This window comes from Myxocyprinus asiaticus, chromosome 46 (genome assembly GCF_019703515.2).
Source record: "Myxocyprinus asiaticus isolate MX2 ecotype Aquarium Trade chromosome 46, UBuf_Myxa_2, whole genome shotgun sequence".
In the NCBI taxonomy this organism is placed as follows: Eukaryota; Metazoa; Chordata; class Actinopteri; order Cypriniformes; family Catostomidae; genus Myxocyprinus; species Myxocyprinus asiaticus.
Genome location: NC_059389.1, coordinates 19,336,533 through 19,362,789, shown reverse-complemented (window position 1 = coordinate 19,362,789; position 26,257 = coordinate 19,336,533). Strand labels below are relative to the sequence as shown.

Here is a 26,257-nt window from a genome sequence, read left to right as displayed (position 1 = left end):
TGTGGGAGCTGAATGTGTAGTAAGCTCAATCTAGCTTTGTAGCTGTCAATTTATATACTTAATCTTCGTATCTAAATGCTATAACCTACGTTACATGTTTTAGTGTTGACTGAAGAACTGATCCTGTTCATAGATTTAATTTATTGTTCTTGTGTAGGAAATAAGGATGTATTAGCAGCCACACAATAAACCGTAGCATACAAAAAGAACTACATGCTATACAAATAAACATATTTATTTGTACATACGTTATAAATATTGTACACAAAAGTTCAATGTTCTCTGTAAAGCAACTATAAAACAGTATAACGCACTATACAATTAAATTTAATTGAAACTTAATTAATGCCCACACTGTTTTCCAAATCACCTTTTCCGCTTAAACGGCAGTATCACATTTTTAAGATTTAGAAAAAAAAAAAAAAAGGCTCTGAATTACTGATCAGAAGGTTGGGGGTTCAAACCCCAGCACTGCCAAGATGCTACTGTTGGGCCTTTGAGCAAGGCCCTTGACCCTATTTGCTCCAGGGGCGTTGTAACATGGCTGACCCTGCACTCTGACCCCAGCTTGGCTGGGATATGTGAAAAAAAGAGAATTTCACTGAATATGTGTGATAAATACATTTTTCTTTTATTAATTAATGAAAAGTCCACACAATGTGCTAAAACGTACTGTGGAGTGTGTGGTAAGGGACCGTCTGAAAAGTTCACAAATGGTGGTAAAACTGTGGAGTTTTTTCTATATAAATGTTCAATAAGAGCAAACAATGTATGAATACAATCATAAAGAGAAGTACAGGTGAAGGAAAAAAATTAACAAATAAATTAAATTTAAAATAAATTAAAAAAAATGTAAAAAATGTGTATAAACTATCCAAAATGTATACATAAATAATTTAAGTGTCCCTTATTTTAAAACTTCAAAAGTGGCAACCCTAATGGCATACTACCCATACTACTCTTACTACTTCTGCCTGTGTCTATGACAGAAATAGTATGAGCAGTATGGTAGTATGTAATGGCGAACTCAGCCAAAGACCGAGGAATACTAAAGCGGTGAGGGTACAACTCCAAAAAGACCAGAGATATGCGTTTAAGGGTTCATTTGAACGTTTTTCACACTAACTTTACTTATCTATTAAATAAGAATTTCCATTGCTTTTATTTTGAATTAAGAAAATCACAGGAGATATACAGTAAAAAAAAAAAAAAAAAGCCAGCCAAATATATTAAATAAACAAGTGAATAAATTCACATAAATGAAGCACATAAATAAACAACCAAATAAATAAATAAACCTTCTGATAATGAATATGGATCTGTGAGCAGTAGCGATGCAGCTAAATAAACCACTATGAGGCGTTGAGATGACTAAAAATGTGTATTTATACTTTACTAAAAAAATAAATAATAATAATAATTATATTTTGTTTATTTGAATTATCTACTGTTATTTTTTAATGTACTTTTATATATATATATATATATATATATATATATATATATATATATATATATATATATAAAAGTACATTAAAAAATAACAGTAGATGAATTCAAATAAACAATTAAATTAAAGTGTACTTAGTGGCTACGATAAACAGCAAGAATCGTCTCTAATCCCTAGTAGTTAGAGCTGCCATCAAGGTTGCCAGTACTCTATAGTAGAGATGATTATAATGCTCTTTTCTGAGATATAGGGCTAATGATATCATTTCGTCAGTGCAAGATCGTTTACTGTTGCCCTTTAACAATGTTATATTGCATTAATGTTCGGGAAATCCCTGGAAAGTTTGGCTACGGACTAATGTATTAAGGCGTGTTTTATGGCGGAGCATGCCTGGGCATGTCTTGTATTCAGATGTCCCATATGAAGCTGCACTTGGCAACACTGCAGTCTCAGAGATTCAGTGTCGAGGAAAGCAGCAGTAACACGAATGCGAACATCTTTAGCTCCCGACAATGCCTGTAAGTGTATTTTTCTCAATTATACACCGATTCCAGCGTTTGACAGCTGTTAGTATATGCTCTTTCGCCTGTTGTCCTAATAATATTACAGTTATTGCTCATTTTTAGCCGTGCAATAAACACGTGAAGTTTGTGGTTTCGCATGGCGATGGTTCAGTTAGGGCCTAAAGATTTACCTCGCACGTGTAACATTAAAACTGTCGCATCGCGCCAGACAAAGTGACAGATTAAAGCCAGATTGATGTGTAAATTGTATTTTATTTATTTTTTGGTCAAGTAAGCATTTTTATTTGTTTTCCTGATCGATTTAACAGGTAATGATGGAAGTGATCAGAAAATGGCTATTCTTTTTGATCACCATTTTTTCTTTTTTGGTCTAAGAAATCATGGCGTCAGTTATTTGAATTATTTTCGATTGCTTTTAATTGTTGCCGTATATAATTAAGTTACTGCGCATGAGGCATTTAGTGACATTTGGTTTTTATTGTGTTGTTGCGTAGCTAAATTGGGAAATCTAATTTTTGATCCAAAATGTGGGAAATCTAATTAAATCTGAATCATTTTCACAGTAAAAATGACAGTCATGTTGTTGAGATGATGTATGCATGCATGTATTTATGTATATTTGCTCTTGTTTTGTTTGTAACAGCTGGCCAGAGATCTGCTCAACCCTTCCTTTGAATTCGAGAGAAGACAGCATAAGAAGAAGAGACTTGTGCAAAGCCCCAACTCTTACTTCATGGATGTGAAATGTCCAGGTATAAAATCTACAGAATATTTGGATAGTGTATTACGGGTTATATTTCATTGTGCATTGATTGTATAACTTATGTTATGTTATAGCATGAATATGTGAATGAAAATGCTTGTTAACTGATTTTTTAAATTTTTTTATTAGAAAATATAATGCTAAATATGTGTTTTCTTCACTGTTTAGGTTGTTATAAGATCACAACTGTGTTTAGTCATGCACAGACGGTTGTGTTGTGTGTTGGATGTTCAACAGTGTTGTGCCAGCCCACAGGAGGGAAAGCCAGGCTCACTGAGGGTGTGTATTTGTGGTTTTAAATATCTAGTCTATCTGGAATACCACATAGGTCATTGATTTGTAGTTATAGCATCAGAAGTAACTACAAATGGGCATTATTACATCTGCTACAATGTCTCATACTGCTGTAGTTCATGAGTGATAAAGCCTGAAAAGCCTAAGTAACATATTTTCTTTTCCATTTGGAATAGGTTGCTCTTTCAGAAGAAAGCAACACTGAGAAGAATGGACAAGGAATAATGCTTTGAATGCAAAGAAATTGTGCTGACTTATACCTTACCTTTTCATTGATTACAATGAATGAACTTTAAATGTGATTATGAATGGTACATGGCAGGTTCTTTCTACCATGTTATCAGTTCAATTTTCTGAATAAAATAACTTTTGCATTACACAACTACATCAAAGAACATGGTCACTTTGACCTTTGCACTTGCATTTCAATGCAATTGGCCCCTGTTAGCCACATATGCAATTTGTAACATGTCTCTATTTTATGGTTATAAAGCTTTTGAATGTCAGTGTTGTTGAGGATATTGTTATCCTATCTTTAATTGGGTTTCTGATGTGAAATGAAATATATCAAATTAAAATAAATCTCATAATGGTGATTTGCATTTATATAGTTGCAGCCAGAGCTCCTCTGAACATAGAAATGCAACATTTAACCATTTCTGCGTTTAGCCAATTGCATTCAGCTCTTATAATATATACTAACAATAACCAGGAAGAAAATCTAAAGAGATGTTATATTTGTGGAAAACATTTTTAGGTGAATAAAACTTAACATATGTTTAATGTTAATTAAGCCAATACCTTCTAAGAAAGTGTACAAATATACATTTTCAACTGGGATTTTTCATGCAACCGACAAAAAAAATAAAAAAGAAGCAGTTTCCACTCTTGACACACTGTTGCACATCTACATAAACGTTTAAAAGTTACTGAATTGTGTTCTCACAAACTGAATAATTTACATGCAAAAATGAACATAACAGTTTCTATTAAAGGAGCAATATGTAACATTGGCATAAAACATTTATAATGGGTACTGCAGTACAAATTCAAAATATTGGAGAGAGAGTTGTCTCCCCCGCCACCTCCACCCCAGACTCAAAGCTCACGGGTTGCCAGGTTGAGGCACGCAACAGGAACGAGCAAACTGACAATGGCAAGCAACGAGCCTTACGCTGTAAGTTGATCAGCTAATGTATGCGTTTATAATGTTTTTATTGTTTGCGAATTATATACCAGCTGGTGGATTTTTTTATAATTCTGTCAATGTTATCTAGATGTATTGCTGGCTTCCATGGCTGCAGCGTGCTGTGTTTGCTCGTTAACTTGTTTCAAATCTGCAAACCCAGGGTGTCGAAATACTATTGGGAAAGGGGAAGTGGGTGGGATCACACAGGCCAAAACACAAACAGAAATTCTGGAACGGATATTTAAAAGTAGAATATATACTGGCTGTAGCGTTGTTTTCTGAGAAGCCAGTATTTCAACTTAGCATGTTTCCTAAATCTCTGATAACATATGATAATTTTATCCTTTAGTACAGTAAATATATTACATATTGCACCTTTAAATTCAGATCAGTTCAGATTGTCATCTAAAATATTTGAATCAATCCAATGTACTGCTAATACTCATTAATGGTGGTAGCTGCTGGATATCCTAGGTTCTTCCTTGCAAGATGCTTCAGAATATATGTGGCAAGAAAATGGTCCATCTTTTAAGGCTTTGGTTTGAGGGAAATCCTCGCTGTAATGTACGTACAGTAGTGCTTGCCAATAATTAAATTAAATGTCCTGTCTTCCAGTGTCATTTTAGAAAAATGCTGTTGCGCCAATGATCCCATTATTTGTGACATTCACTGAGTCTGGCATTGGACCCCACTGTGCCTGGGGCCTTCATCTTCTTCATAGGCTTCACTACTGTAGCTTCTCTTTTGGCTTTCAAAGTCTATTTCACAGAGGTCAACCTCTTCCATGTCATCCGACACCATGACGTGATCTCTCATTGGGAGTAGCTTCTCCAGGTCAGGCAGCATGTGCTCAGGTAGCCAGTATTTATCTGGGAACTCAATCTGAGGGAACAGAAATGCTTCTGTGAGATGTGACATTCCCAACACAAGGTTATTTAAGCATCAAACACAAGTATTGTCAAAACTTTACCTCAAACTGTATGATGAGAAGACCTTTCTCATAAGGGTCTCTCTGCAAAGGCATGCCCTCATTATGAATACATTTCAAATCATTTGGTTTGATTACTTGACCTAAAATAAAAAGGCAACATTTAATATGTTATAAACTGAACATTAATTCAGTTATCAAGCATGCAAAATAAATAAATAAAAGTATTCAACATAAATAACTAACGCATTGAAAATACCTGGAGATGAGTGGATGAGAAGCGTTCTGTTATCTAGGGTAAGGACTGTCTTCTTAAACCCACAGAGTGCCTCTACCAGCTTGATTTTCATCTTCATGATCAGGTTGTCACCCTGCATTTGGAAGACAGGGTGCTCTTTCAGGTCCAGTACGATTATGACATCACCAGGCTCTAGTCCAGGCTCTTGATCTCCTTCTCCGTGGAATGTGATTTTCTGGCCATCCTTCATACCTGTGACAAAGATAATAATTAGTATACTCCTGGAACACTAACCTTGAAGCAGTGGAACCTGAAGTTTCTAGGCCTACCTACCTTTGTCAATGTGGACTTCGAGAATCTTCTTTTTGCGTTCTACTTTGTGTCCATTGCAGTTCTTGCAGCGGTCCTTGGAGCTGAACTTCTCTCCCTGTCCTTGGCAGTCTGAACACATGCTCTGAATCTGCTGGATCATTCCAGGTCCAATCTGTTGTACCTGGACCTGCACCCCCCTTCCTTTGCAGGTTGAGCATTTTTCAAGTGTGCCCTTTTTGCCTCCATAACCTGCAAGATGGATCAGTTACATCTTAGATGGACAAAAATATGATGCTAGTTTCCCATATTCCCAGGAATATTCAAAATAATTTCAGCTTAAACAACAGCATTTGTGGCATAATGTTCACTACCATTTAGCATAATTTCGACTTGTCTAGGGATGTTGCAATTAAACACTTTCACTAAATAAGCCTAAATATGAAAACCTCTTGTGCTTGTGCCTGGGTGGTTAGAGCAGCTGTTGCTATGGTTACGGTCAGTGTCTGTGTGGTGATTGGCTAGGTATAGTGGACTGAACATGAACTTTCATTCCACATGAAACTGGGCTACACAAATTCCAAAATATTACAGAGGAATTCGATCTACCAGACTCGTATTAACCGAAAAAAGGGTTACTGAAGACAACAAATGTAAAACATGCAGAAGTCATATATACAGTATGTACACATCCAACAAATGCGACGGGATGTTCCACTAGTTGTCCAACAACAAACTAAGGATAACAACAAATTAATTTTTTAGCTGTGATGCTTTTAAAGGGATGAACTGAGAAATGCAACTTTTTGGAACATTTAAGCTTGTTGCAGCATGCTGGTCCTTTGTGTGTAGTTCAGTGGTTCTCAATTTGTTTGGGTCACGCCCCCCTTTGAAACAAGAAAAATAATCATATCGAAAATCATTTTGTTTTTACTGAAAAAAATGCTTTTAAAAGATTAAAAAAAAATTTCTTTCATCTTCATTTGACAAAAAAGGTTTTATTTAAAAATACAATGAAAACTGAATGAAAAGTTACACTTCACTCCAGGGGGCGCTTAGACTCTCAGAAAACGGAATCCTCCATTCATCCGCATTTAACTACCAGAAAGTTTTATCTCTCATTGGAGACAATTTTACTCTAGAATAGTTATTTTTTAATTAAAAAAAAATTATAATTGCAAGGATTCATATCTATGAATGGAAATAAGCTTCAGCAGTCTCTATAAAAGTTTTTTTTTACAATCCTCATCCAGTAATAACTGACTGTGATTGTCGCATCTTAGCCAGCGCTGAAAAAAGTAATAAGTATCACGTCTACGTGCTGTTTCGGTAGCGGAAACAGCACGTAGACAATAATTTGCACCTGATTATTAATGATACTGATAAACTTTAATAAAAACTAACCTTTCCTCCATCATTTACTCACCCGTGTCATTCAAAATCAGTATTACTTTTTCATCCGTGAAACACAAGATTCAGGGAGAGAGGATCAGCTATGTTATTCATTATAGAGGGGACCTTCTAACTTAAATTACAGACATATCAATTTTACAAATATTTTATCAATAGTTTTTCATCATTTTGGTGACATTTTAGCTTTTTTTAAATGTAGTCCATGTATTACATCAATAAATGTGGTGTATTGAAACTGCATATATTATATTACATATATACAGAGATATTATTACATGTTTGATAAGTAATTACTTATGTAGAACAAGTGTTAAAATGGTACCGTCTCTTTAAGATCTGTGGAAGGAACGACAGTAGTGTTTGTTTGGTTGATTGGCTTCTTTACAGCATCAATGCAATGTATAATTAGAATTAAATGTTTATTTTGTTGTTTTTGATAAATAACTGACTGTAGAGAACAGAAAGTAATGAAGATTAAGTAGAAAATCAATATTTTTCCCAGCCCTAGATCCAAACGCGTGAGAGAGGTCCAGCGAATCCTGCAGGATCAGTTTCAGTCTCGTTCGTGTCTCATAGAAGCATCTCAGACTGCACTGAAAATATCACGATATATCACGATACATGGATCTAAGTAACGAAACAATATCGTGAGAAAAAGTATAATGTATAATGTTTACATCCTGTGGCTATACTTGGTAATAAATTGTGTGTATTTAAGCGTTTATGGACTTGCCCAGTTCACTTACATTGTAAGTGCCTCACTGTTACTGTAATTTTTCCTTTTTGTGGAAATCATCATTATGACGCAAATGCTGTTAATTGAGCTTACCTTGTTTTGAACCCATAATCTTATCAATAATGGACTAGTAGTTGCTCTTACCGTCACACTTCTCACAAATGACATTCTTCTGAAGACCAAGTTTCCTTGTTGAGCCATTGTACAATTCTTCCAGTGTGACTCCAAGCTGGTGAACCACATTCTTACCTGAAAAAGAGAAAGGAAAAACATAAAATCCCAGCAAACAAAATATGAACCAGTGTAATGTGTGGATCTGGCAAACACATTATCATTATTCCATAAATTTGCTCAATTTAAGAAAAGTCATAGTGTCATGAGATTTGCATCATATTTATTATGTTTTGTTTTTGTTTTTTTTTTAAATACAATGCTACCTGGTGCAGGGGCGGTACTGGGGGGGTGGGGGGGTTGTGTGTGTGTGTGTGTGGGAGTGTTATGTCGTCCGACGGTTGGTGGGGGTGGGGGGGGTGTGAGTGGAGTGTTGTCCGACCCGGACCATAACTGCCACTGACCAGGGGCCGGCTGCACCAGCTGTACGTAAGTTACAACTTAGCCTAGTTGTGGCGTAAATGGGCACTAAGTCACAATTTACACACTACTAAATATTTGAGCGTTGCACCAAACTTAGGTAGAACGTAACCCTACGTATGAACTAAATATTTACGGCAGCCTCCGACCAGAAGTAACGGTTGGAATAAAAAAGCAGAATGATATTTAATGACATCAATGTGGTCATGTTTTGCATCAATCATTTCGACATACAGTACGATGTTGACATTTACACTCGTTTACATTTACGAGAGAGGAATAATTTTTACTTTTAAGCTGCTCTTCAACATGCGTCACTCGGTGTCAAATTTCAACATATTCAAAATATATATATAGGATATTAAAATGAATAAATGTCTATTTTTCCAGCCTGTTGTATTAGTATTTATTTATCACCCCTTATTTATTTTAGATACAGTTCCTATATATTGTTGTTTACACAGGGGCAAATATACTATTTATCAAATCTACTTTTATTACGTATCGTATTTTAATGGGGATATAATTTAATACAGCTGACAGTTTCATGAGTAAACAAAGTTTGAACATCAACCGTAACAAGATCAAAGTGAAGTTCACAGCTTTTAACACTTCTGTGCACAAATTTGAAGGCTGTTTATTGGATCAATACAGGTAAACGTCATATTATGTGACTTCGCATTACTTTACGGAGAGCTTACGACTTACTAGTTAAGTCTTGCCTTAAGAACAGATGGTGCAACCAAATTAAGCATTGAATTAGTTACAAACTAACTAGTGGTTACTAAGCCCTTAGTGTGAAGTTTACGTCCTAACTTAAATGAGAACTTACACACAGCTGGTGCAACCCTACCCAGGTGTTGAAACCTAATGTAGTCAGGTGTATTCAGTTATAAAATAATGATATTGATTTGAATAAAGCCAGATAACTGAGATGTTACCCTTTGAAGCTCATTCTTGGGTTAAATTGTGTATACCACAAAAGATCAATGCATATAATAACTCTACTGATTATGTAACATATTAAACTCTACTTTCTCCTTTTGGATGACCCCTAAGCTGCAAAAGTGTGCTATTTTTATCAAGACAGCAGTGTTTTGGTCTCATGACCTTTGTCGGGCAGTAGGCCAAATGCCACCTGGTGCTATTAACATGTGGCTCACCTCTTCTTTCTCTCTGCATTCTGCCTCCACCACCAAAGAACATGTCGAAAATGTCCATGGGCGATGAGCCCCCTCCTCCCATGCCTCCCTCCTTGATAGCTTGTTCTCCACCTTGGTCATACAATTCCCGTTTTTTAGGATCAGACAGGACCTCATAGGCTTGAGATATGAGCTTGAACTGGGAAACAGAGAAGATTTAATGCATGCATAAAAAGAAAACAAGCATTTAAAGCATCTTCCTTTAAATTCTTTATTGAAAATAAAAACTAAAATTCATGCATGAACTATCATCTCACATGCATGTAATAAATGTAACAAAATCTCAAAGTAAGGCTAGGAATGCCTCCAGTTATCCGCTTCAGCTCAGCGGAGCGCTCGAGACACTTCCAGAAAGTTCCTCTCATTTCTGTCGCTGTCATTTACCAGGCAACGCGAAACATAATATGTATACACGAGTCTCAGCAGAACCTCCACTTACTTTCTCGCCTTCATTCGGGTTCTTATCCGGATGATATTTCAACGCCAGTTTCCGATATGCCTTTTTGAGCTCGTCCAGCGAGGCTTTGGGACTAACGCCGAGCAGATCGTAGTAACCGGTTTCTCGAACCATCTTTGATGGGACTCAACTACAGTACACAGAAACAACATATCAACAGTCAGTCCTGCCGATTTCTACAACATGCATATATATATATGTTTTAATTCAGTGTGTGATATATATATATATATATATATATATATATATATATATATATATATATATATATATATATATATATCACACACTGAATTAAAACATGTTAGAGTAGGTTTGTTATGGATGGCGCTCACTAATCAATAACGACACAGAGCATTTATTAGATGGCGTAGAGACATCTTTTCATACAACGTTCCGTATATGTGTGCTTTAGGTCTAGATAACATTTCAAGTAACCTATCATAAATGTTTAAGTAAGTGTCAGGAGTGTGATAATACTCACACAACTAAAAGGAGAGGAAAAGCCGGTTCGCTGTGATCTCGAGTTAGTCTCTCTTGCCTGTTGTTCTGCTGACTGAATGTGAGCGCACTGTGAGCTGTCTGTCTTATATAAGCTGCGGCGCTCCAGAACGTTCTCGAGCTCGAGTGCAGGAAATTTCGACGCTCGAGGACTGACTGGGGGGACCTACTATGGAGAATATTGATGGGATGAAATAATGAGAGGCGTGGAGCCACTTCTCATGGAATTTGAAACACATCTTACACTTGTTTGCACTTTATCTAAGCGGTTGAGTGTTGCCACATTTGTAATAGGTATAAGGCATGGATACTATTGAGATTTTTAAATTTTTTGAATAAAATGTGAGTGTGCTGGTGTTGGCCTAACCATGTTTTCCATGATTTCTTATGTCTATTTGATATTATGGTGCCCAGCTATGGCTGGGCAGACTGCAAACTGCCCCAAGTGAAAAGAGCCCACCCCCATTATATTTGTTAAGGTCTACATTTGTCTTGAGTGCCTTGTTCGAAGTATGTCTGTGGGATTTTTTCCCGCCCATATTGTTCTCCACCAGGCTGAAATCGTAAATCTGATTGCTTAGAAAAGTAATAGCACACCTCTCCTCAACAAGCCACCCGCTATTCATGTCCACAGCATAGTGTGGACTAAGTTATGCGAAATGTAATACTTAGGATTAAGGGTTTGTTCAAATACCAAACCCTAAGTATGGGCAATAGCATTAGCAAGCACTAAATAAAGATTATCAGTGCAAAAAATAAATAAATAAATAAATAAAATAAAAATAAAAAAACCTGCCACAAAATGTATTTCTTTCTTTTTCAAAATATTTGCTCCTTTCTGCCAGGGAGTCATTTAATCTGTCCACAAACATTTAATGGAGATGTACAGCGGAGAACATAAGGAGGGCAGCCAAGTCTTGTAGCTTGGGCCTAGAGAAAAATAGGTGTCTGTGTCCTTTAAGGTATTTAAAAATGAATATGTGTAATTAGCTAAATAGCTTATGACTGAAGTATAAACCTTAATGTTGATGCCCTCAATATCTTCATAATGATCATTGCTTTAGGTCCAGTAAAAAGAGTAACACATTTGTGGCAAGCTTGTCTGACACCTCAGTTGGTGTTCAACTGAAGTAGCTTGACTGGAAGTAAAGTAAATTTTGTATGCGTTTTAGGGATTAATGTGGAGAGACCACCCTTTGTTGTATAACTCCAGCAATCCATCTGCCCTAAAAAAAATTATTTCAGTAGGGTACTGAGGGTTGGTTGTGATTTGGTTCAGCAGGGGGCGTTCCTTAACAAGGTAAAAGGCTTGTGAGTCAGCTTTGAGAGATGGATGGTCTTGAGGTAGAAAAGGATCACACATAGTATTGGATAATGCAGTGAGAGATGACTGAAATGCTATATTTCAATTTATGTATAGCAAGTATATAATATATGTGCTGCGAAGGCACAAAAATATGTTTTTGTGACTTGAAAGGCACACATTTAACCTATTATGTCTAAGAGAACTTTACATTTTTCAAAACTGGTGACAGCCAACTTATACAGGAACCTGCTGAGAGTGCTGTGAAACCACAAATACGTGTTGCTTTCATACAGCTTGTTTTCAATGTGAATCAGCCTTTAAGGACATTCAGTCCGAGTCAGTTAATGATGGTATGGTTGATTCCCATTCAGAATCCACGATACTTCACTGCTTCTGGCTTCAAGGTCACTCTCGTTATTATAACTTATTCTACTCACAAAGACACTAAATCTTTAAACGGTTTCTGCATATTTTTATTCATAGGCTCAGTTTTCTGCTCAGAACCCAACTGTGCTGATATCATTTTAAGCTGAACAGAACTGATCAGCTATATTGTGAAGGCATGTTCAACTTTCATACATTATTTGTATTATTATTATTATTAACCAACAATACAAAAAATGCAATAAGCATGTAAGTATTGTTCATCATGTGTCATTTTTTCTTGGAAGCATGCAAGTCTCTATGCCTTGGTTGGTCAACATGACCTCAATATCTGTGTCATCTGTGCCAAGCTTGGTATGAACTGACTAATGATTACTATATACTGCGGACAATAAAAAGATAGCTCAGTTTTGAACATTTTTTAAGGTATGATGAAATACGGACTTTAAGCTTTTTTCACCAATTTTCATCTGAATTATTTTGCAGTAAACTATGTAGACATTCTATTGTTTTATATTCCAGCAGGGTTCAATCCCAAGAAACTTACTGTATCTACCAATGCACTCCATGTATTTACTAGCTGTTTATGCAAGCACTTTGTTCTTGTAAGAATAAGTATGTAATAAAGTTTATAATAAAGTGACAGAACATGTGATTGCTGATATCCTACCCTTTTGACATTTCAAATAGAACTTGTTTGCTTGGCTCTGTATAGTCATCATTTCCTTCCTCTCTAATGAAGATACTTTATTCTTGAGAGTTCTATTGTCTTCACTGGAACAAGACAGGGTTAATGTCTGTAACATGGTCTCTATGCAGAAAGAAATATATACAAAAACATACTTGCGTAGAGACATCAGGATTTAAATTGTTGGTCCATTTTCTGTAGATATTTCAAGCCAATTTAAAGGCCCAAAAACCTACAAATTACAGCCATGATGGTTGAGTCAAGTGTTTTTGTTTTATATCAGTACTTTTGTCTCATTTAGTGCTGCTGACATATAAATGAGAACCATCCCCTGACACTAGGCTTTCGCCCTTTCTAGATGAGCAACATTCATGTTAAACCTTTTGTGTTGGTTAGAAAGTTTAGAGGAGTTAAGAATCACAGTAAGATTTAGTCAACATCTAGACTGAAAAGTTATTTTTTGTTTGTTAATTTAAATGAAACTAAAAAATATCCAGTATATACTGTACTGTATATATATTTTAAGTGTTTTATTAAAGTTTTAGTTGACTCAATCATCATGAGTGTTTGAAAGTCACAAAACAGTGGAATTAACATATGAAAGTTGAACATATAGTAGTTCACAATATCGGAATAGTTCAGGAAGAGGACATGAAAATCCAGGGGATGCAACACAATGTGCTGTGGGTTCCTCATTGTTGGTCTTGAAGATCCAGAAGCACTGACCCAGACAACAACAGCTCAAAGTAGCCCAGCAATGTCACACTGTTCCTGGACCTCAAAGAAACTGTTTATGTCCAGGACAAATCAGTCCAATATAGGGAAGACACAATCACAAGGCCCAGGATAACAATAGTTTGAAGGCTCCACTGAATTGTTCACTTAAAGGATGGTGTGGCGCTGTCTTGAGGTCTCAAGCTCTTCAGTCAGAAGTCATCCGTATAACTCTGTGAATTTGTTGTTGGTACCTAGAAGAATTTTTGTATCATGCGATCCAGCAGTGATTGGCAAACATGTAGAAGCACTTGTTCAAAGATCCTCCCTATGTTCCAGTCATTTGTGGGACGGTCGGGTTCCTGCCGTGGATCATAAGTCATATTTATAACAAAGTTTTGCGCAGTAACAGGGCCATTCGTAGTAATTGAGCCCATCATGTTAGCTGAGGTTTCTTCAGGCATTGGAGAAAAGCTTGCCATTCGATGATCCTTTCAATGAAAAGAGCCAGCAGATCTGGATGTTGCACTAAGGTTGTCCATTCTATAAACAAACTTATTGCTGCAAAATCCATAAATAAAATTCCAAACAACAACAACAAAACAGTAATTTATTGTATTTATGAACTATGCGTGATTCTTACAAAGAATAATAATTTTTCTCTAATTTCTCATTTTCATTGGTAATCTTCACTCTTTGGTCCTTTTGGTGATCATTTGGCAATTTCCTCCTTCGTTGGTGGTTTCATTTCACGGTCCTGCATGTTGATACAACTGATTGACAGTTTTGTCTGTTCATAGGTCTGTATGTGAAGGGTGCTGAGTGCCACTGCCGACATGTCTGTACTTAATCGACGTCGTTCATAGACAAGCAGAAGTATAGAATCTTCCACAGGTCTTTTCTTCCTTTTTGTGCTAGACTTTAAAGCACAGGTGAACATTTACACAGTCAGGCTATATTATATTATTAATGAAACGTCAAACAACAACACAACAGTATTTATTGAACTCACAGAGATTTTATACAAAGAATCAAGACAAACTTTAAACACAATTTAGTCTTCTTTCCATTACAGCTTTCTCTCATTTCACGTCAAGTTATTTCTCCATCGTTGGATATCAAGCTTGTTTGATATCACATCCTGATGTTAGTCAATACAATGGCTTTTTGCAATAGTTCGAAACCCATGTCTAATCTGAAATGTATTACTGATTGTTTCCTATGATTTGTAAGTTATCTTCAGGATCTGTATTATCTTCATATGCTGCTTTCAAGGTCTCAGGCTTGTGTGGGGGTTGTGTGACTTCCGCCCTCAAATTTATACCCAGAAGACCTCCAATCATCTCATGAGATGTCAAACTGAAAACCTGTAAGAGTTCTGGAAGGCAATGCAAAACTTGTTGCTAGACAGATCTGATAGATTTAGGTTTACAGGGACAAAGATGCTGGGTTCTCCTGGACAATTTATTTGGTAACTCTTAAAATATTTAATGCCACATTAATAATGGATGACTTTGTTCCTGTTTAGAGGAGTTTTCATTTTGATACTTCACATCATTACTGAAGGAGATTACTAAGCTGTCTTTATGTGGTTATCACAGAGTAAAGTACTTCTGCTTCACTTAAACATACAGAAATAGAAAAGACATATAGAGTGGAAAAATAGTATGCATTAGTTATAAAAGAAGTGATGATATGATGAAAATGAAGAAAACAAAATAGAATTAAATGTTCTTACTATAGGTTAAAATGACTATTATATGGGGTACTTAACCTCCTGAGACCCGAGTGTGACTGCTGTGTGCATTTTCCACTTCCCTTTTTGATTTGTAACTAGCAGCACCTAATAAACAAGTAAAAAATAAAAACAAATCTAGAGCAAATGGTTTTCCTAAAAAATTATGTCCACATATGTACGTGGACAGCGGGACTAAGTTGTGAAATTTAAAATAATACCAAATGTTGGTTATTCATGTTTTTGAGATGTTACAGACATTACATCAGAAATTATCATAATTAATTCTGATTCAAAGTAATGGCCAGCATCATCCAATCACTGCCAACCATATTAAAATAAAATGATACATAATACATTTAGAATCTATGTACTGATCTGTACTGAAGCTAAATTACCCACAGATGTATTAATTTTGTTTCAACTTTTGAGGGATAATGTCTCAAAATCTGCAAATGTGGACACTGTTTATCAGCGGGCTGACGCACAAAAAATGAATGAATTTTTTAAAGCGGCATATCAAATGAAACTAGAGACGATACTCTTTACACCCAAACAGGTTTCAATGAAAAAACTTACAAAAGTTTCTTACCAGAGGCACTTTTGTTGACTCTGTGTGAATAGAAGCGCTTCATGGAAATCAACGTAATGATGTGTGATTTAGTTGCGGCAGAAGTTTAACCCTTAAATGACAGTCTAGAGTCTTCTAAACAGTATTCAATTGGTTTAATTTATTTCAATTTATGCATCGTGTATAGCGAAGCCAAACTACAACACCCACATATGTGGACGCGGGGTCACACGAGATTAAGATCGTAATATACATATTGTTAAAAGTGAATAAAACAAACTGAACAAAAATAATTTGTTTTGACATTAAGTTTGGTGTTCTAAACACAGTACTGCATACATATGTTGTAATTAAAGAATGAACAACTCTGCAATGGATGAAAAACATAGAAGCCACAATTGTGGCGACCAGGTCCAGTGAAGTATTAAAAATGCATTGTGTCAGTGTTAGAAGAACGTACCACTTCACCAGTACTAAATTTGTATGCAAGGTTAATTTTATTATGGAACAGGGAGAGAAACTGTGTATGGAAAAATTGCTTTGGAAAATGTCCTCCTTGCTGCTAAAAAGCCTTAAAAACTATTTCATCATCACACAGTACTCCGTGTGTAAATTATTTCTAATGTAGATATCACAGAACTAACTATTCTGACATTAGCTGAGGGAGCTTTTTGCACCAATTTGAAGGACTGTAACACATTTGCATATAAAAGGCCCCAAACTCATTGATATGCACTATGTGTTGTCACCCAAAGACATTTCCCACTGAAACAATTTTTGCCAACTTTCACTTACTTGGAAAATAACTTCAAAATGAACATTTCCTAGAAGCTCAACATACTCTGAGAGTCACACAAATAAGTAGTAAATTCTTTTACTTGGAGAGTTGTGACGTGTTCAGGGATGCCTCATTTAGCTATTAATTCCTTCATTTTGTCCTCATTATGCCAAGAACCAGATTATGTTTGAGCTGCTCATACCAGTCCAGCAGTCAGCATGAACACCAGCACTCAAATACACCAGCAAACTGATCCAACCAATAACCAGCTTGGAAACAGGTATGCAGATGATTTTTTATTAAGAACTGTTAATGTTGCCATGTTATGAGTGTCACGATTCACTGTTGTCTGCCCTGTGTTCCCCCTGGACTACACTTCCCATAATCCCCTGCCCTGATCACTTTCAACTGTTCCCTATTGTTCTCACCTGTTTTTCATTTAGTCATTAGTCTTTGTGTATATATATATGCCCTGTTGTTTGCTTGTTGGTTGTCAGTTGTTGTAGATGTATATGTGTTTTGACCTCCTGTTTATTGACCAATTCCAATTGTTGATGTTTTCTTTGTTCCTGTGTTTACCCCGTTATTTTGTACTTTGTTTATTTATTTATTATTAAAGTTTGCCACACCTAGATCCAGCCTCCCGTGACCTCCTTCCTCACATTACAGAACAACTGACCCCAAAAATGGATCTAACGGCATACTTCACGCAACTGAGCCAGGCGGAATTATCTCCACCATGCCATCCACACAGGATTTGATGATGAAAACCTGAAATCTATTTTCAGAATCGGACTCCCAACATGCCGTTGGAGGGAATTGCCGGAGACCGGAGACTACACATGGGAGGAATATGTAAGGCTAATCTTAGAGACACTCGCTTCAGAGGATCCTCCTCTCTCAATCCCGGTTCTGGTTTCTGAGTCTTCCACGCCTCAGCCTGCTCCATGCCATGTCACAGCCACGCCTCAGCCTGCTCATGCCATGTTACAGCCATGCCTCAGCCTGCTCCATGCCATGTCACAGCCACGCCTCAGCCTGCTCCATGCCATGTCACAGCCACGCCTAAGTCTGCTCCACGTCACTTCACAGTCAATTCTGAATCTGCTTCACGCCAGGTCACAGCCAAGCCTCCCACGGCCCCTGTCTCCAAGTCGAATGATCCGCCATTAATATCTGTGCATTGGGCCACAAGAACCCTTCCTCACAAATGATCAATGCCCACACCTGCCACAGCCAACGAGCCAACGCCCACGGCCAACGAGCCAACGGCCACACCTGCCACGGCCAACGAGCCAGCGTTACCAGTCTCGTCCGACCCAGAGCCAGCGTTACCAGTCTCGTCTGACCCAGAGCCAGCGTTGCCAACTTCGGCCTCCCGGAGGAGGAGGAGAAAGGCTTCCATTTCCAAGTCTCTGCCCATGTACACGACCACAGAAGTAGCTCTCGAGACTCAGCTCATGTTCACGACCACTGAGGTTACCTCCCAGACATCCTGGATTCTTAGCCTCGAGCCTGCCACGGCTCTGCCTTCCACGGCTTCGCCCCTCGAGCCTGCCACGGCTCTGCCTTCCACGGCTTCGCCCCTCGAGCCTGCCACGGCTCTGCCTGCCACGGCTCTGCCTTCCACGGCTTCGCCCCTCGAGCCTGCCATGGCTCTGCCTTCCACGGCTTCGCCCCTCGAGCCTGCCACGGCTCTGCCTTCCACGGCTTCGCCCTTCGAGCCTCCCATATCTCCGCCTGCCACGGCTTCGCCCCTCAAGCCTCCCACGGCTCCGCCTACCACGGCTCAACCCTTAGAGTCTTCCACGGCTCCAGTCTCTACCCTGTGATTGCCACCCAGTCCTCCTGACCCTGTTCCAGCCCTGTGGCCACCAACCAGGCCTCCTGATCCAATCCCTACCCTGAGGTGGTCTCCTGGCTTTCCACCTGATCTGCTCTGGTCTCCCTGGTCTCAAGCCTATCCGCCTGATCTGCTCTGGTCTCCCTGGTCTCCTGGCCATCCACCTGATCTGCTCTGTCACAATTCACTGTTGTCTGCCCTGTGTTTTGCCCTGTCAGCTATTCCCCCTGGACTACACTTCCCATAATTGCATGACTACAGAAGACTTGGAATGTGGTGCATAAGCTCTATTAACTGCATTTAGATGGCTTTTTTTTTTTTTTTTTTTTTTTTTGCTTTTATGTCCTTTTTGGAGCTTGACAGCCCTTGGTCCCCATCCACCTTCGCTGTACAGAAGCATTATATTATAATAAAGTTTGCCCAGAAATGAATAAATGACTACTGAACTATTGGGGCTCTAAAAAAACCTTTGCACCAATTTGTGAACTCTTGCCTTAAATTGAAAATAAGTAAAATGTCTTGTTTAAAAGGAGTTTGGCAGATTCCTAATGGAAAAACTGTTTTGGTGTTTGTGTTTCCCACTCTAAATGAAAATGAGCAGCGGAAATTAAATCAACTCAACTGCCAGTTCTCGCGCTTTTGTTGACCAGAGCATCAAGCCTGTTATTTTGTTTGGATGCCAATTTTTAAAGCAATCTGATGTACCCAATCACTTGTGGTTTCTGCATGAAGTAGTAAGAAAAGAAAAGAAAAGTTTCCATGATGGGAACTAGAGCTTCTCACATGTTTTGTTAACTCCTGTCAGTCAACAAAACCACAGGGGCTTTAGTACCTGTTAACCAAAACCCGCCATTGTCCAAGCTCACAATGGTGCTGAGCGGTTGTGCTATGTGATTCATGGGTACAGACAGGGGTCAGAACATGGGGAGTTTGGTGTCCATTAATGGGCCAGTGTACCCGTTCTGTGTTTCAGTTCTGACTGCTCATCTCTGGGGCCCATGACAGACCCTTTAGAGCAGGCTGTGGAAGATGGACCATGTAAGTAGAGCAACTTATAGTATGTTAATTCATTTGTGTTTAATATGTTCAGAGTTTGGATATAGGACAGATGGAAACTAGAAAATGAAAGTCTGTCAAGACAAACTTTAAATGACAAAGCATTGAGGGTTATATAGCCCTTGCATATATGGGTGGATGGATGGATGATAGACATGTATGGCTGTTGTCATTGTCATCAATTTTCTAGTTTAAGAATTTAGCTTTTTTGTACATTATGTGCATAAAACTGTGCATATCTCCTATTCAATGCAGCACAGAAAACAGTGTTGATGAGTTTCTGGTAGGTGCAGAGTTGGCTCCAGCCCAATGCCTATGGACTACAGAAGCCAGCGGATCTGTTCAGCTGAGAATGGATGAACTCTGTCAAGAACAGCCTATTACTGTCCATCAGATGTTTATTGCCTCGATTCAGAAGTTTGGGAATCTGTCTGCTCTGGCAATCAAAAGAGGAAACAAATGGGAAAAAGTTTCATTTTCAGAATATTATCAGCTCTGTTATATAGCTGCTAAAAGCTTTCTCAAGGTGATCTGGGTGACCAGTTTTTTTTCTTCATATACACTTACTGAGCACTTTATTAGGAACATCTGAACACCTGCATATTCATGCAATTATCTAATCAGCCAATCATGTGGCAGCAGTAAATGTTCACATCAACCATCAGAATGAGGGAAAATGTGATCTCAGTGATTTCGACCATGGCATGATTGTCAGACGGGCTGGTTTGAGTATTTCTCAAAAATATATATATATATAAAAAAAACTAGCTGCTGATCTCCTGGGATTTCCACACGCAACAGTCTCTAGAGTTTACTCAGGATGGTGCCAAAAACAAAAAAAATCCAGTGAGTAGCAGTTCTGCAGACGGAAATGCCTTGTTGATGAGAGAGGTCAACAGAGAATGGCCTGACTGGTTCAAGCTGAAAGAAAGGCTATGGTAACTCAGATAACCACTCAGTTGTAGTGAGCAGAATAGCATCTCAGAATGCACAACATGTCAAACCTTGAGGCAGATGGGCTACAACAGCAGAAGAACTATAGTGTTCCTAATAAAGTGTATAGTGTATAATGGCAAGTCTTTTCAATGTTATATCCACACTCTTCTCTTAGTTTGGTTTGGAGTGGTTCCACAGTGTAGCCATCCTGGAATTCAGCTGAGTGGTTTATCTCGGCTGTTGGGTCCAACTTTGCAGCGTGAGAAACACATTTCTAGGCTTTTCACACTTCGCTTATAGGAATAGTTTACTCAAAAATACACAATTCTCTTGTACAGTGATCTGTGCATGCATCAAGTGCGAGGAATTGTAATCAAGCTTCAATAATGATCACGCCTACACTGAAAAAATTATTTTGTGGTGTAAATATAGCCGAAAAGATTAAAAACTTTCTACATTGAATAAGTTAGTTTAAGCGTGAACTTGAAAATATTAAGTGAATTTTACATTCAAACGTAAAAATGTATGCTCTAGCTTCAAATGCTCTGAGTAAATATTATTTATGATTGTTTGCTATTTTAACAATGTGTGATCATTGGAAAATATAGGAAACCATTTTATATTTATTTGCTAATTTGAGTACATTTCACTGATCAATAAATGAGTAAATTTAGTTAACTTATTGAATAATTAATAAGCTTGCATGGTTTCACTGTTTGCAAGTTTATTTATACCATTTTTATTGTTAATTTTGTTGTTTGGTAACTTCTTGTTTTGTGCAGTCTTAAGTTAATTTTCTCCTCAAAATTACTTGTTCAAGATAAAAAAATAAAAAAAACTATCTGTTGATTGTCACTGTCACTGTGGTTTGTGCACAAAGTGTTGAGGTCTGCGTCTGCAGCACTGAATCATGTATCTATCATGATTAAACATATGTTTGTAAGAAAATTCAAAATGTGGCATGTTCTAATAAGATGTTTATTTCAATTCTAAGCATGTACAGTATATCATATTTGTATGTAAAAGTTACTGAATTTACAAAAATGTTTAAGTTAAATTTACTCACTCACTTTAATCAATATTATGTCATAAGGTTAAGTAGATTTTATACCATTAAGATTTATTTTAAAAAACTGTGTGCAAAAACTTGCGAAACAAAAATTCATTTTTTCAGTGTAGGAGACTACAATGTCAGGATCAGTGTTGGGTGTAATCTGATTACAAAGTAATAAGTAATTGAATTACTCTTTGTACTAAAAGTATTGAATTTTAATTCTTGTAATCAGATTAATTTACTAACTTTCAATGTTAATTACTTTTAAGTACATTACTTGTGTTACATTACATATTTCTAAAATAAAATATGTATTTATAATAAAATGTAAACATTTATTATGTTTATATGTACGTCTGTTTGTGTTTCTGTGGCAGCTGAAGTGACAAGAACGATGATCAAGGAGGAACATGATTTTGAATTTAAGCGGAAAAACAACATTATTCTGAGAAGTTTTTTTGGAAAGTAACTTAAAAATAAAGTAATTAGTAAGGTGATTACCTTCCCCATAAATGAATCGGTAAATTAATCTGATTACAATTTAGAGAAGAAATTTGTAATTTGTAGTAGATTACTCTTGTTGAGTGACTTACCCAACACTAGTCAGGATTCATAATAAAAAAGTTACAAAATTAGTTACATTTTGGTCTGTTCTCACAGAAAACCAATCATATTTCTTCATAAGACATGGATTAAACCACTTGAGTCATATGTATTACCTTTATGCTTCCCTTATGTCCTTTTTGGAGCTTGGAAGTGTTGGTCCCCATTGACTTTCATTGTATGGTTATGTATTCAGGTTATATCTCCATCAAAATATTTTCATTTGTGTTTCGCAGAAGAAAGAAAGTCATACGTGTTTGTGACTGCATAATGGTGAGTAAATGATGAGAGAATTATCATTTTTGGGTATTCCTTTAACCCAGGGTCAAGTATGACCAGTTTTAAACATGAAACAAGATGATAACCCAGGGTTAAAAATTACCGTTTTAACCATTTCAAGTGTAAAAAGCCCAGTTTTCCTCAATAAAGTAGGAAGAGAGTATTCACTGTCCTCACATCTATATTTGTGTTTGTGCTAGAGGTACAGTTGTGCTCAAAAGTTTGCATACCCTGGCAGAAATTGTGAAATTTTGGCATTGATCTTTTATTTAAGGATAGTGATCATATGAAGCCATTTATCATCACATAGTTGTTTGGCTCCTTTTTAAATCATAATGATAACAGAAATCACCCAAATGGCCCTGATCAAAAGTTTACATACCCTTGAATGTTTGACCTTGTTACAGACACACAAGGTGACACACACAGGTTTAAATGGCAATTAAAGGTTAATTTCCCATACCTGTGGCTTTTTAAATTGCAATTAGTGTCTGTGTATAAATAGTCAATGAGTTTGGTAGCTCCCACGTGGATGCACTGAGCAGGCTAGATACTGAGCCATGGGGAGCAGAAAAGAACTGTCAAAAGACCTGCGTAACAAAGATGGAAAAGGTTATAAAAAGATATCCATAGCCTTGAAAATGCCAGTCAGTACTGTTCAATCACTTATTAAGAAGTGGAAAATTCGGGAATCTCTTGATACCAAGCCAAGGTCAGGTAGACCAAGAAAGATTTCAGCCACAACTGCCAGAAGAATTGTCTGGGATACAAAGAAAAACCCACAAGTAACCTCAGGAGAAATACAGGCTGCTCTGGAAAAAGACAGTGTGGTTGTTTCAAGGAGCACAATATGACGATACTTGAACAAAAATGAGCTGCATGGTCGAGTTGCCAGAAAGAAGCCTTTACTGCACCAATGCCACAAAAAAGACCGGTTACAATATGCCCAACAACACCTTGACACGCCTCACAGCTTCTGGCACACTGTAGTTTGGAGTGACGAGACCAAAATATAGCTTTATGGTCACAACCATAAGTGCTATGTTTGGAGAGGGGTCAACAAGGCCTATAGTGAAAAGAATACCATCCCCACTGTGAAGCATGGTGGTGGTTCACTGATGTTTTGGGGGTGTGTGAGCTCTAAGGGCACAGGGAATCTTGTGAAAATTGATGGCAAGATGAATGCAGCATGTTATCAGAAAATACTGGCAGGCAATTTGTATTCTTCTGCATGAAAGCTGCGCATGGGACGCTCTTGGACTTTCCAGCACGACAGTGACCCTAAGCACAAGGCCAAGTTGACCCTCCAGTGGTTACAGCAGAAAAAGGTGAAGGTTCTGGAGTGGCCATCATAGTCTCCTGACCTTAATATCATCGAGCCACTCTGGGGAGATCTCAAACGTGCGGTTCATGCAAGACGACCAAAGACTTTGCATGACCTGGAGGCATTTTGCCAAGACGAATGGGCAGCTATACCACCTGCAAGAATTTGGGGCCTCATAGACAACTATTACAAAAGACTGCATGCTGTCATTGATGCTAAAGGGGGCAATACACAGTATTAAGAACTAAGGGTATGCAGACTTTTGAACAGGGGTCATTTCATTTTTTTCTTTGTTGCCATGTTTTGTTTTATGATTGTGACATTCTGTTATAACCTACAGTTGAATATGAATCCCATAAGAAATAAAATAAATGTGTTTTGCCTGCTCACTCATGTTTTCTTTAAAAATGGTACATATATTACCAATTCTCCAAGGGTATGCAAATTTTGAGCACAACTGTATAATGCCACAAACTCACCAGATGCCTGCTGCTATGTTGCAAGTGACTCAAGAGCCAATATCATTGTTGTGGAAAATCAAAAGTAACTGGATAAGATTTTTCAGGTACATTTGGTATCCTTTATTTTCTCATGGAACATACTATGAACACCTGATTTGTAGGCAAATTTTTTATTTTTTATTTTTATTTTTTTTCTTGTTAGGTACAGGATAATCTGCCACGTTTAAAAGCCATAGTACAAGTATGTTCATAGTATTCTGTAGTCATAAGTAAGTAGCCATAGTATTCTGGATCTTTGCAGGAGAAGTTGCCCAATCTCTATTCGGTGAGTGTGTCCATATATAGAGTTTAAATTACCATTGTTTCCCCAAATATTACCAGAACATCTGTTGTCTTTGGACAGTGGGAGGAGTTTATGGGACTAGGGCTGGAAGTTTCTGACCAAGAACTAGATGACATCATCAAAAGCCAGAAAGCCAATCAGTGTTACATACATATTTACACCTCTGGGACTACTGGCACCCCGGAAGGAGCGATGATCAGTCATGATAACGTAAGCCATATAGAGTGGATATTATTGTAATGCCATATTTTATTGGAAAGTACTGCATACTGCACAGTATATACTTGATACTCCCTACTATTTTTTTAAATCTAGAATGCAAAACAATATGCATTATGCAATTATACATTTTCAATTATTAGCTACATTGTTTAAATATGTCCCCATCATGTTGCATGTCTGATTCAGTGGCGTCCAGTTATCATATATGAAATAAAAACTTCATTTGCATTGCATTTATTGTAAAAATGTCTGATCCTTTGGGAGTCTGTAAAGACTTTGTTTACAACTTGAAATTACCAGTTCTACAGAGATGTGAACGGCTTTTAAAAGCCGTAAACTTGTAAATATGGTAATTCTGACATTTGTCATAACTGGAAATGGAATGTTAAGTGCATTGCATTGTAGGATACAGTACTCCACGCAATGCGCCTGATGTATACTGCAAACAGTATTTTGACAAACGTAGTACTGTAGGTCTTCCGGGTATTCTGTGCATACAGAAAATTTGCAAACTCCGCACAAATGTTTTTTTAGACCAAATAGTTTTTCAAAAAAATTATGTCCACATATGTGGACAGTGAGAATAAGTTGTGAAATGTTAAATAATACCAAGCTATAGAAAGTCCGTTTTTTTAATTGTTTTTATTTTTATCAGATTGCTTATTATGTTTCCAGGAGTGTTGGTTATTAATGTTTTTAAAATGTTGCAGACAATACATCAGAAATTAGCATAAATAATTCAAAGTAATGGCCAGCATCATCCAATCACTGCCAACCATGTTAAATTAAAATCATACATTATAAATTCTGAATCTATCTACTGATTACCATTATCCCATGTCTGCCAAACATGTTGAGTGGTCCAAGCATCATCTGCAGCCTCAAACTGAACTTTTGGTCGGATGTTAGGAGTGAATGCACTTGGCTGCATAGGAAAGCTATAGGATGCTCCCTTGCTCCCTATTTAGTGAATGACTTAACCTCCAGTGTGCTGTCTGTCTGCACTGGTCTCAGAACAGTTTGAAATGCAGCTTATTTGCATCCTAAAGCCATATACAGCCTCTGAGAGAAACATTTTCCAGCTTTTGGATTCATCCGTTAATTCTCAATGTGTTAATTCACAGTGAATATAGGTTATTTTAAGGAAAGCCTATAGTCCACGTATGTGGTAATTTTGTTTAACAGCATGTGGTTTTACAATAAATCGATAAAAATTTTTAAATGGCATATCGGATGAAACTAGAGACTCTTCTCTTTTGACTCAAACAGGTTTTAATGTAAAAACTTAATTAGGTTTCTTACCAGATGTAGTTTTGTTGTCATTTCTCCCAAAGACAAACTCAGCTGTGATCGGCGCCATGTTGT

At 37.3% G+C, this 26,257-nt stretch overlaps 3 protein-coding genes across 5 annotated transcripts; 2 read left to right on the top strand and 1 right to left on the bottom strand.

Annotated features, from left to right (window-relative positions):
* Positions 1–1,811: 1,811 nt before the first annotated feature.
* Positions 1,812–3,627, top strand: LOC127436109 (40S ribosomal protein S27-like). The gene is made up of 4 exons (XM_051690045.1): positions 1,812–1,968; positions 2,618–2,726; positions 2,906–3,016; positions 3,208–3,627. The coding sequence occupies exons 1-4, from the start codon at positions 1,963–1,965 to the stop codon at positions 3,234–3,236; spliced, it is 255 nt and encodes an 84-aa protein (XP_051546005.1). The 5' UTR covers positions 1,812–1,962; the 3' UTR covers positions 3,237–3,627.
* Positions 3,628–3,793: 166 nt separating this feature from the next.
* Positions 3,794–10,714, bottom strand: LOC127436108 (dnaJ homolog subfamily A member 4-like). The gene is made up of 8 exons (XM_051690043.1): positions 10,579–10,714; positions 10,077–10,224; positions 9,599–9,776; positions 7,989–8,093; positions 5,720–5,947; positions 5,408–5,638; positions 5,191–5,291; positions 3,794–5,102 (listed from the first exon to the last, which is right to left on the bottom strand). The coding sequence occupies exons 2-8, from the start codon at positions 10,206–10,208 to the stop codon at positions 4,887–4,889; spliced, it is 1,191 nt and encodes a 396-aa protein (XP_051546003.1). The 5' UTR covers positions 10,209–10,224; positions 10,579–10,714; the 3' UTR covers positions 3,794–4,886.
* Positions 10,715–16,953: 6,239 nt separating this feature from the next.
* LOC127436140 (long-chain-fatty-acid--CoA ligase ACSBG1-like) lies at positions 16,954–21,566 on the top strand. 3 transcript variants are annotated; one of them, XR_007896341.1, is made up of 3 exons: positions 16,954–17,051; positions 19,588–19,652; positions 19,926–21,566. XR_007896341.1 is itself a non-coding variant. In XM_051690089.1 (3 exons), the coding sequence occupies exons 1-3, from the start codon at positions 16,990–16,992 to the stop codon at positions 20,260–20,262; spliced, it is 432 nt and encodes a 143-aa protein (XP_051546049.1). In that variant the 5' UTR covers positions 16,954–16,989; the 3' UTR covers positions 20,263–21,566. The 3 variants fall into 3 exon arrangements, 1 of the variants encoding a protein (XP_051546049.1); XM_051690089.1 differs by having other exon boundaries at positions 19,958–21,566; XR_007896342.1 differs by lacking the exons at positions 19,588–19,652; positions 19,926–21,566 and adding an exon at positions 17,391–17,636 and having other exon boundaries at positions 16,984–17,051.
* The last annotated feature ends 4,691 nt before the right edge of the window (positions 21,567–26,257 follow it).

Excerpts from the sequence above, each read along its gene's own strand:
- LOC127436108 (XM_051690043.1), bottom strand. The coding sequence starts at position 10,208 with ATGGTTCGAGAAACCGGTTACTACGATCTGCTCGGCGTTAGTCCCAAA. Across the intron at positions 5,948-7,988 it reads CATTTGTGAGAAGTGTGACG|GTTATGGAGGCAAAAAGGGC; the intron begins GTAAGAGCAACT and ends TCCATCTTGCAG. Across the intron at positions 5,103-5,190 it reads TTCTCATCATACAGTTTGAG|ATTGAGTTCCCAGATAAATA; the intron begins GTAAAGTTTTGA and ends CTGTTCCCTCAG.
- LOC127436140 (XM_051690089.1), top strand. The coding sequence starts at position 16,990 with ATGAACACCAGCACTCAAATACACCAGCAAACTGATCCAACCAATAAC. Across the intron at positions 17,052-19,587 it reads AATAACCAGCTTGGAAACAG|TTCTGACTGCTCATCTCTGG; the intron begins GTATGCAGATGA and ends TCTGTGTTTCAG. Across the intron at positions 19,653-19,957 it reads GGCTGTGGAAGATGGACCAT|GTGCAGAGTTGGCTCCAGCC; the intron begins GTAAGTAGAGCA and ends AGTTTCTGGTAG.
- LOC127436109 (XM_051690045.1), top strand. Across the intron at positions 2,727-2,905 it reads CATGGATGTGAAATGTCCAG|GTTGTTATAAGATCACAACT; the intron begins GTATAAAATCTA and ends TTCACTGTTTAG. Across the intron at positions 3,017-3,207 it reads GAAAGCCAGGCTCACTGAGG|GTTGCTCTTTCAGAAGAAAG; the intron begins GTGTGTATTTGT and ends CATTTGGAATAG.